The sequence below is a fragment of the Glycine soja genome, chromosome 7, assembly GCF_004193775.1.
Source record: "Glycine soja cultivar W05 chromosome 7, ASM419377v2, whole genome shotgun sequence".
NCBI classification, from domain to species: Eukaryota; Viridiplantae; Streptophyta; class Magnoliopsida; order Fabales; family Fabaceae; genus Glycine; species Glycine soja.
Genome location: NC_041008.1, coordinates 46,578,878 through 46,589,975, shown reverse-complemented (window position 1 = coordinate 46,589,975; position 11,098 = coordinate 46,578,878). Strand labels below are relative to the sequence as shown.

Genomic DNA, 11,098 nt, shown 5'->3' with positions numbered 1-11,098 from the left:
TGCTTTCCTTATTTATAAGTCCACCCTCATTTAACTACACTCACCTTCATCTCTTCAATTTTTCAACTAATTAATTATTTCCACCCTACTTTAACCAACTTTTTTTCCTTTTTTTTTTAATTTACAGTAAAGACTTTTACATTATTAGAAATTATTCTAAATAATAGTTACATATAAGAAACCATTTTTTTTTTATATCAAAATTTTCTGACAAAATCAATTGTTTTACGACATCCATATATCATTCCATAAACTTGACAAGTGCAATATGTAAGGAGGTTTTGCCACGTGTAAGTTTCTCTGTTGCTGTTCCTAGACGATGCTGGCTGGCATGTTTGGGTTAATTTCCGGGTTGAATGCCATTTTTTTTTACATTTTCAGATATGATTTTTAAAAGCTAATAATAGTTTTTTTATATTTTAAACATGATTTTCTTGTCTTTCCAAACATGCTAGTAAAAAATAAGCAACATGGGTATTATATTAGACGGCAGTGCGTAAAGTGTCCTTATGGCACTGATTTAATTCCGCCTTGCTTAGGTTTTTTGTCCTGATCGATTCCCCAAGAATTCTCCCTTCAACAACAAGACAAACCGATTAATGGTTCATTTCTTCGATCTATTTTATGATTAAATGATGAACAATCACATTGTGATCTCTCTGATCTGCCCAGTTGAGTTACTTCAAGTTTCACTTGTCCCCTTTACGTTATATTTTACAGATTACAATGCAAATTCTATCGTTTTCTTTCAAATTAATATGATCAAAAGCCAACATCGATCGGATCACTTTGAGGTGTTAGAAAAGTTAATGGTAACTCTCCAACTAGGACAGCAGAATATAATTTCTCACCATCTTAATTAGCAGTTGCTTTATTCCGTTTTCTAGGCTGCCACTTTGTCCTAATGCAATGTTTCATGGCTCAATTGCATTCACTTCAGGCTATTTTCATACTATTTCAGCTCCTTTCATTAATTTAAATTATACTCACTCCATCCTATCATAATGTTTGTATAAAAAGAAAAAATTTATCTTAAAATAATTGTTAATATAACATCCATTTCTTATTTTCATTTATATCTCTTATAATATTAATGATACAAAGTACAAAAATAAAACAAAAATTAATTAATAATGATAAGATTAATTTTATAAAATTATTTTTCTCTTTCATTTATTTATTATTTTTCTTAATTTGTATGTACAAAATAACTAGGACAACAATTATAATAAGATGAATGAAGTATATTACATTCAAAACCCACTAAAGAGTCAAATATTTTAATTAGAATAATTAAAATAATTACATATAAACCTTCTAACGAGAAATCAATAAAAAAAAATTGTGAACATCTCATGTTTAATAACTCGCGAGATTCATTCAAAAATAAACAGAAAGATGCAAAGCAACGAGATATTTACAGGGGGCAAGTAGGGGCCTTGGTCCCCCTACCTTTTTTATATATGAGAAAAAATTAAAATTAAAAAATAAAAAATATTAATATATATGTATATATATATAAGAAAAATATGTTTTTTATTTAATATTTGTTTAACTTTTTTTAGTAGTAGATGATATCTTTAATTTTATCTATAAAATTAATAATAAATATCTTTTAAACTTATTATTTTAAAATAATTATTTATTAAAATTTAAATAATTATGTAAAAGAAAATCCGGCCCCCATTCCATCCATTCCTTGGTCCGTCCCCGATTGTATGTGTTAGAATATTTAAGAAATACCTCATTATATTATTAGTATTGTTGTATTTTAAAATATCTTGAAATAAAATATAAAAGACGTACATTTATAATGTAGGTATTAATGGTAAATAAACATTTAAGAAATACCTCATAGACATGTTTAGACTGACCAATGTCCTCTGCTCGTGAGCAAAAGAATTAATATATGACAAATAAACATTTGTTATTAGTATTAAGTTTTAAATGAATACCAAAGAAATATGTTTTTTGATGTATTTATCAAGCGTACGACATGATCATGCATGTCAATGGAGCCATGCAAATTCTGGCTCCTTTTTGGATGCTTAATTTTTCTAAACATGTGAGCACTTCAAGTAATGAGTGGGTGCATTCTATTATACTAACTGACTTTTTCACACATAATCTCTCATCTGGCTTCTTGTCGTGATAATTAGGGCTTCCCTGAACATTTTAGAGTCTGTGAGAGTCTTTGTAGTGAAAGTTTTTTCTTGATTAGATCCTCATGCTTAAGTCTCTACATCACAGTCTCTCATGTATCAGTGAAAATGAGTAATTAATATAGAAAGATTGTTATTACCTGAGAGACAATGCAATTAAAATTAATTAAGATAGTTTACTAATCAAAGTTGACTCAATTAGTTAAAGGGGGAATTCAAATAAGCATTCTAAAAATATCATGTTGGTTTGTTCACATCATGTATTTTTATGTCCAAGTTCAAATTATGTTTATCTCTTCCTATAATTAACCACACCTATTTGCAATAAGTATCAAAATTGGTCACCCTACCTGTCAAATTTGTCAATAAGCCCAACCAGCACAAAAAAGTTGTTGAGTATTCAAAAAGGGTTGGATTTTGGATATCTAATTCCAGCAATTTGAATTTGAGGATCAGTTTTAGAAAAGTAAAAATACTAAGAATGTGTTTGGATTGAGAAATTTTAAGAATTTCAAATACTTCAATTGAAATTTTTTTATTTTCAAAATTTTGTGTTTGGATAAAAAAAATTAAAATTATGAGGATGAAAAAAATGAATGAAAAAAAGAGAAGATATAATTGGTGGGCTAGTTATACGTGTTTCTCTATGCTCACACCCGATCGATATTTTAGGATCTCAGACGGTGTTTCTTGAAGAAGACTGTAAGAAGAGAATTTCAATTTCTTACCTTTTAATTTAGAAGGAAATTGAAATTCCAGATTTTTAGTTGTTTAAAATTCTGTTTTAAAATTCCAAAATTTTAAATTCTTCATGAAAAACATCCAAACAATAAATTCTAAATTACAAAAATTCAAATTCTCTGGTAAATTATTTTCCTTATTTAAAATTCTCTATCCAAACATACGCTAAAGCAATGAGCAAATCATACTTGATAAACCTATAAAATTCATCTCTAGGAGCAAGACAACTTTTTCCATCTTGAATATATATGATCACAACATGCCTAAGAAGCAATAAGAGGGACTGTAATGTGCATAGCAGGAAGTTATTGTTGGAATGTAAAATAAAAATGTGTCAACTCAAGTATAAGTCATGTTGAACATAACAATAGTTGATTACACTGTCACTTTAATTTATCTCATGATGATAATTGTGAGATAAAATGATACTAGTAAAACAAGAGTACAAAATTTAACAATTTACTATGTGAAAGTGGTCTCTAGTTTTTTGTAATATATAAATTAATCTTTTGGGGATAAATTTATAAATTAGTAAGTTAATATTTTAGGAAATAAATTTATATAGACGTATATTTTTAAAGAATGAGGTAATACAAGTTGTTACTTTCTAAAGACCAAATTATATGATATTTTTAATGGTTGTTCATAAGCATATTAGTTAAGAAATATTCAATATTTTAATTATTTAAAAAAAATTAATACAATTTAAACACCAAGTCTATGTATAATGAATATACGACAATTTATGAGTTTTAAGTGTTTTAATACTTAAATTTAAATGTAACGTTTTTTGTCTACTAAGAAAACACAATATCTTGTTCTGCTTATGCTCTTTCTTTCCCAAATTCTATTTTGTATCAGTGTGTCTTTTTTTTTTTTTTGGTCTAGCAAATTTTGGTTCAGTCATTTTATTTTTGAATATGGTTTTGCGCTACTTAAATACAAATGCAACTGTCAATTTGGACCATGCAAGAATGGGCCAGAGTATATAAGTGGGCCTAAAGCAAAATTGTCTAGTGCACGTAGAACTTATTTTCCTTGATCAAAGCATGAAACCCAAAACATGTACTGTATGAAATTTCAATTGTATTTAGGTAAAGGCTGTGCCATAACATAAGAAACTAGAATGAAAAAAATATTAAAACATTATAAATGCAATATATGTTACGGTAATTTAATTTTTCAACGTAATGCTTAATTACACAGAAAAGATTACATATCCTGGGGAAGAGTTGGAGTTGGACGTGTTGTTGACGTTCCTAATTTAGCCATGGAAATGAAATCGGTCCGTCAATGCTCAAGGTGTGCAAATTAACGTCTTCTAATTGGTTTAGGGCAACTAGTTCTGCTTCTGCAGAGAACAAAAAAGCTTCCAATATAATTGAATTACATGTCCTAGATCAGAGTGCAGTCTAATTATACTCCACTAGAGAACAAAAATACAACGTTACGCCATCAAGGATTCATTCCTTCCTCTCAGTATAATATTATAATTATAATATACTATAATAAGAATGACATATTGTAGTCCTAGACTAGATTGTAAAAATTTCCAAATATGACATCTGTCTCCCCCTAGCTCTTGTATTTGTATCAGTATCAGTTAAAAAGTGGGTAACTGGACTCAATTCTCCTTGCTGAGTGCTGACTATGTCCAACAAAACAAGTGCTTTGTCCTTTATTTTCTTCACGGGAAATACTGTGACTGTGTCTGTGAGGCTGTGACCACACAGTAAGTACGTCCAAAATTAACTGTGTGCCATGACTACCTATTATAACTACCTATGTCCAACAAAACTTTATATTATTGAATTTGTTTAATATTTTAATATATGTGACAGAAATATGAATAAACTTAAAAATTTGTTTTTATCAGATATATACTTTTTTAAATAACATAAATTAAACGAACATTTTTATCACACACTATATATATAAACCTGCAGCCTCGACTTCAGCTAGCTACCAAACCTGATCCCATGCTTTCCAAACTTCCAATGCGTACTTTTTAAAGAGATAAAGAAAGAAAAGGGAGTGCATATATCTATAGATATAGATAATATGATATGATAGAAAGAGAAATTATATGTATAATGTATTGCTATAAACAGGTGTTTAGAGTGCATTTAGTATTACCATATTACAACTCTACTTTTTTCTTTTTTTACTTGTAAATTGAAATTCTCCTTTTTTCACTGATAATCCAATTGATAACCCTAGCTAGACTCATTTCATTTATCCGGAGTCATGCTATCAAATTATCTTTTTTTTTAATCTTTACTTACTATTTTTTCTCATTATATCGCCTTTAGTTCATATGTGTGATATATATTAAAAAAAATACAAATTTATTGTTCCAATACAACATTTTAAAAAAATTGTCTCGTTATTGTTTCTATAAATACTGTTATAAATAATAACTACGTAAAGAAATATAAATAAAATATGAGAAATCATTGAAAAATGTTGCTTTTGGAGGGAAATTAAACAGTTTTCTAAACTATACCTATTTCTATAAAAAATACTACTTTATGAAAAGTCAATGAAGCTTTTACACAATTCGTTTTCAAATTTAGTTAATTTTTTTAGAAAAATAAATTGAAATATAATAATTTAAATTTTAAAAATTAAAATACACTATCAATTAAAAAGAAATTAAAACTAATTTTATCTTATTAAAAAAGTAAAATAAAAACATTATTTATAAAATAAACATTTATTACATTTTTATGTCTATCTTTCTCGTCCACTCCATCATTTATTACATTTTAAATTTAAATTTATCTTTCTTCCTCTTATTTGTATATTTTTTTGTACAAGTATAATTTCATTAAAAGAAATTAAATATTTATTGTATAGAAATTAATAATATAATATATTACACAAAATTTATTTGATATATTAATATAAATGCAAAACAATTTTACACTATCAATTAATAAAAATTACTATTGATATCATATAAGAATACTTTCCCTAGTATTCCTCATTGTATTGAAAATTCTATTGCGATGGAAGTGAATACATGTTTTGCTGGAAAAAAAAAATATTCATTGTAAGAGATAAAGGACTATATATGTATATTAAACTTGTAGAAAAGTTTTATATTTTCATTTAATCACAAATAATAATTTATCATAAGTTAATTAACTTTAATAATAATTATTTTAAAATTATTTAAATGATAATATATAATTGAATGACAATATAAAATTATTTTACACTGTTTGTTTATAGCCATTAAACTTTTAATATAAAATTCAAAAAATTTATCATATGTGATTATTTGTGGTTAGATGACAGTGTAATTTTTTTAAATTATAATGCATTTAATATATGTTAATTTTTTACAGATTTTTTTTACAATTTATACTAATAATTTCTATTAATATGTTGATACATTATTCTATTAGTATAGATTCATAATTAATGCTTATATACTTACAATTTGCATTTGTCAAACAAAAATTATATCGATAAGGTCTAATCTAATGTTCATTTTTTTTCTTCCCGTGTTTCATTATAAGCTCAAAAGGAAATAAAAAAAAAAAAAAAGTGGCATGCTAATAAATTGGACATCAATACCATTAAGTCTAGCTCATGCTAACTACATAGCTATTTTTCTAAATCAACTAATATTTCTGACCGTGAAAATATTAAAAGGACAGTCTTTATCAAAATAAATAAATAAACACTATTTTTCTATTTGAAGGATAAGGTTTAAATATATGTATTGTTATATGTGTTGCCAAATGTGCAAAGCACTAAACTAAATTTATTTATACTAATTATGCTGTGTATTATAAATCATATAACTATATAAATAAAGAAACAAGTTATGATATACTAATAAAATACAGAATTCAATAAAACGTAGAAATATGGAAATTAAACGTTGTGGGTGTGTGTGGAGAGAGAGAGTTAATCTCTATTGATTTTGAATAGATAATTTTCAAAAAATACAAACCCAATAATCTGAAAGATTTTCCCTTGACGAGTAGCATGCATGGTAGGTTGGAACTAACACTGAACGATGAAATTGTTAGAAATTTGAGAATAAATAATGAAGTCGTGCATCACTTAAAATATGGTTAAGAGAATTGATTGTATAAATGATATAGGACTGATAGATATAAGATATATATTAATTGCTTTTTAAGTTTTTTGTCAATATGTGATATTAGACTACTATTTTGTCTTCTTAACCCATTGAACGGCAAATCTTTAATTTTTGTAATCTCTTTATTTATGAGCTATATATATCTAACAAATGGTACCAAAATAAAGTTAAGAGTTTAAACCTTATGTGATAAAACAAATAAATAGTTTTCTTGTACCATTATGAGGGCATATATTGTAGGAAAAATAAGATTAAAAAAATTCAAAATGATATATGTAATTTTTTTATCAGCAATATATGTAATAAGTGACGTGTAATGAGAAATGAAAATAATAATAAAAATGAAGAGAGAGACAAGTAAGATAGTCATAAAATTAATGAGGTGTGAAAAAATCAAAATTGAGGCTCTAAGCCTCTAACATCTCAAAATTCATGGATTCATTAACATCCATATTTGTGTAATTTATTCTGGAAGCCACTCGATCAATGGCCCAACACTGCATCTTGCATACATCCAACATGAAATGCCTTCAGCTTTCTAGTTAATTTGCACAAGTCGCATAGGTGCTAATTGAGAGATTTTCCATTTCCCTATGTTCACCAGGAATGGTACTACATGTATCAGTACGTGAGAAAGAGAGGAGCATTTATGTGCTCGGATTTGGAACCCTAATCACATTAATCATATGTTTTTCTACATTAAATAAGTTGAAAGTTGAGGCTGGAATCTTTAACGATTTGGTATCTTGTCTATATTGGGATTATAAGTTTAATTTGTTTGGATAAAACATTATTTTATGTAATACTAATCTCATAGTGTTGCGTTTAGAATTAAATAATGATAATTTCAAACTTAAATACTCTAGGACAGAACTAACACAGTTCGTTTTATATGAAAAAACTGCAAGCAACACTACCCAGCCTATACTTTTACACAAAACTAGTAATTAACTTCAAAATCAAGTTTTACTGGTCTAGTTCTTTATAATGGACAATCAAAATGCATATATAGATAATACGGAGTAATAAAATAGAAAAGGCTTAAAACTAAAACCCTAATAGTACTACCGACAAATACATATTGATCATTGATCAAAGTAAGTCATACAATTATCTTATTGAAATATAAAATAAGATACCAGATTAATTAGAGAGTAACGAAAACGTACAACCTACATAAAATTGATAGTAGAAATTAGCACAGATAAATGTCTCTATCTATAATATATATGTATATATATGTGTGTATGTGCAGTTCACAGATATAATTGATGAGTCATATTACTTGAAGGATATGTTGCTGTACTCTTGACTTGGTGACTCAGGGATTGGATTCCAGTCCCAGAGTCGGTCAGAGAAGGTGGGTGGAAGTGGATTTGGTAGCGAGCTGAGAGACACTATTGGTGAAGGTTGCATCAGCAAAGTAGAGAACTGATTGGGATGGCTTTGGCTTTGAACATTGTAGTACTGATGTTGATAACTCATTAGCCTATTCAGATCATCCATATTCACTACTCCACTGTTGTTGGAACTAGAAGGCCCAGCAGAGAAGATTGTTGGAACATGTGCTGCTGCAGCAGCAGCTTGCTTAGATTGCTGCATCATCATCAAGGCTTCCTCATCCATTGGAACAACTGGAAGCGCCATGGTGGCAGCACGGTAAGCATTGTATTTAGAAAGTCCAAGAGTTGTGTTGACATCACTGCTTGCTTCCGATTCATTAATTTTGTCAACTATGTGTTCAGTTGTTGGCGGCTTTGATTGTCCCATGAATCCCATGTTGATGTTGTGGTGTTGAACCATTTCATTGTGCTTCGTCGACTTATTATTATTGATGTGATCAGAAGAAGCCCTTGATGATGAGGATGGCCTCGTTGGGAGGCAGCGAGGGAGGGAAGGATGGTCTTCGACTCCAGCTCTCTTGTACACACGGCAAAGCGATATCTCAGCCTGCAAATATCAAAGAGAGCTTCAGAAAAACTTGTACCTGTACGGCATAAAATGAATTCATGCATGCAGTCATATATGTGTGAGAGAGAAACCCAATTAATTAATTAATAATGACAAACGGTGCATGCTGGTTGTTTTGATACATTTTCAGCCAACTCTTTTTTTTTTTTTTTTTTAAATCCCTCTTTCTATCACGTACTCATTAATTGTTCACCTCTCCATCTTGAGAGTGTCTTGACTTTAATTAGGCCATGATCAGTGGCTGCAAGTTTCACGCAGCTAGCTAGCTATTGTATTTTGGTGTGCTATAGCTTCGAAACTAGCTAGCTTTGATTTTGGAAGTGAAGCATCTATAGAACACCAGATCGATATATAAAAGCTAGCTAGCTAAAGAAAACGATCAATCTCGAAAACCCAAACCCAAAACCAATATGAATTACTTTAGGTTTAAAACTAACTGGTTAGGGTTGAATTATAAAACCAAATTAAGACCTGGCCGGTTTCATGATAGATAGATATCATGGAAGAAGAACGAGAAGAAACCGAACGGATTATTATATATCAGAGACATACATATGTGCTACTATATATACCTAAGTACCTTTTGATATCGTTCAGTTTCATGTTGCGGCAAGCGATACTCGTTCATAATCCAACTGGTTCGAATGCCTTTAGGAGCTTTCCCAGAATAGAAAACTAGGGTTTTCTTGAGGCCGATAGAGCGAAAATTCTCGGTTCGGATCATCCTATCAGCTCCTGTTGCCTTCCAATACCCAGAGGTAGTAACGCGATTGGGACGATCACCGTTGCGATACTTCCTATCTCTGGGCACATAGAAGTACCACTCCTTCTCACCAATAGCTGCCAAGGCTGCTCATCAAAATTCAAGACATAGAATCCGTGAATTGAAACAAAATATGAATATATATATATATATATATATTGCACATGACCACCTTATATGTATGCGTAAGAGGGAAAAAGTTAATTAGCTATGTAGGAGGAAAAAGAAATAAAATATAAAATTAAAGAGAGATGGCAGGAAAAAGGGGGAGTTAGTTCCCAGAATTGCTTCAAGAAAAGGGAAGCTTTAATATATATATATATACATATATATATATAAATATATACCGGGAAGCTCCCAAGGGTCATAGCGATAAAGATCGAGGAAAGTAATAAGCTCAACGTTGAAACGCTTTCCCTCCACCTTACGGCGAAGGTAGAACTCCACGAGCTCTTCTTCAGTTGGGTGGAAGCGAAAGCCGGGCATGACCATGTCGTGCTCGTGATCATCGTCGACGACGACGGGCTTGTTGTCGTTGGTGGTGGCATCCTCTTGGCTCTGGCTATGGCTGAGGCTCATGGTGGGTGATGAGTTTGCCGCTGCAATTGCCATTGACTATATCTCTATGTATGTAACTAATAACAGTATATAGTTAGTTAATCTCAGGTAGGGGCTCTTTATACTCACAAAAGTAATATTTGTACGAATTTGGTGGTACACTAGTGTTAGGCAAAGATAAGAGATTCATGGTTAACATGACCAATACTACTAGTATATGCAAATCACGAAACTCAGTTAACTTTTGTTTTTTTTTTTTTTTTTAATTTTTGTCTTCCTCTTTCTCGCTCTAGAAAATGGGAAGGATTTAATTTAAATTCTGAAAATAAAAAATAAATAAAAGGGAAGAGAGGAGTTAATAGAAACATCTACATAGCTTTCAAGCAGGCCCTACATGGGAAGAGGGTATACGCTAAGGTGTTTTTAAGATGAGAAAATGACTTTTCAAGAAGAGGACAGGGTGGCTACAGCCCCAAAGCGGTGCCCTTGGACCTTTCTTCCACCACCTACAAAAACACTTTGCAACAATATTTCCTATTTATTTTATTATCTTCTATATATTTCTACCTTCACCAAAATATATTGTAATTTTGTGTCACGATATCATATATCTCACCTAAAACACACTCACGTCAGTTTTATCTTCTTCTTCTTTTTTATACCAACCACTCGTGTGCTATTTCTCTCTCCCCTCTTCTCTGTCTCTTTCGGATCGTTTAGATTATGTTAACTCTAAACTAAAACTTTTTTTAACTAAAGCCAACTTTTCATTCACTATATTTT

At 29.8% G+C, this 11,098-nt stretch overlaps 1 protein-coding gene across 1 annotated transcript; it reads right to left on the bottom strand.

Annotated features, from left to right (window-relative positions):
* Positions 1-8,064: 8,064 nt before the first annotated feature.
* Positions 8,065-10,565, bottom strand: LOC114420273 (NAC domain-containing protein 35-like). The gene is made up of 3 exons (XM_028386206.1): positions 10,105-10,565; positions 9,575-9,843; positions 8,065-8,973 (listed from the first exon to the last, which is right to left on the bottom strand). The coding sequence occupies exons 1-3, from the start codon at positions 10,367-10,369 to the stop codon at positions 8,305-8,307; spliced, it is 1,203 nt and encodes a 400-aa protein (XP_028242007.1). The 5' UTR covers positions 10,370-10,565; the 3' UTR covers positions 8,065-8,304.
* Between the last annotated feature and the right edge of the window lie 533 nt (positions 10,566-11,098).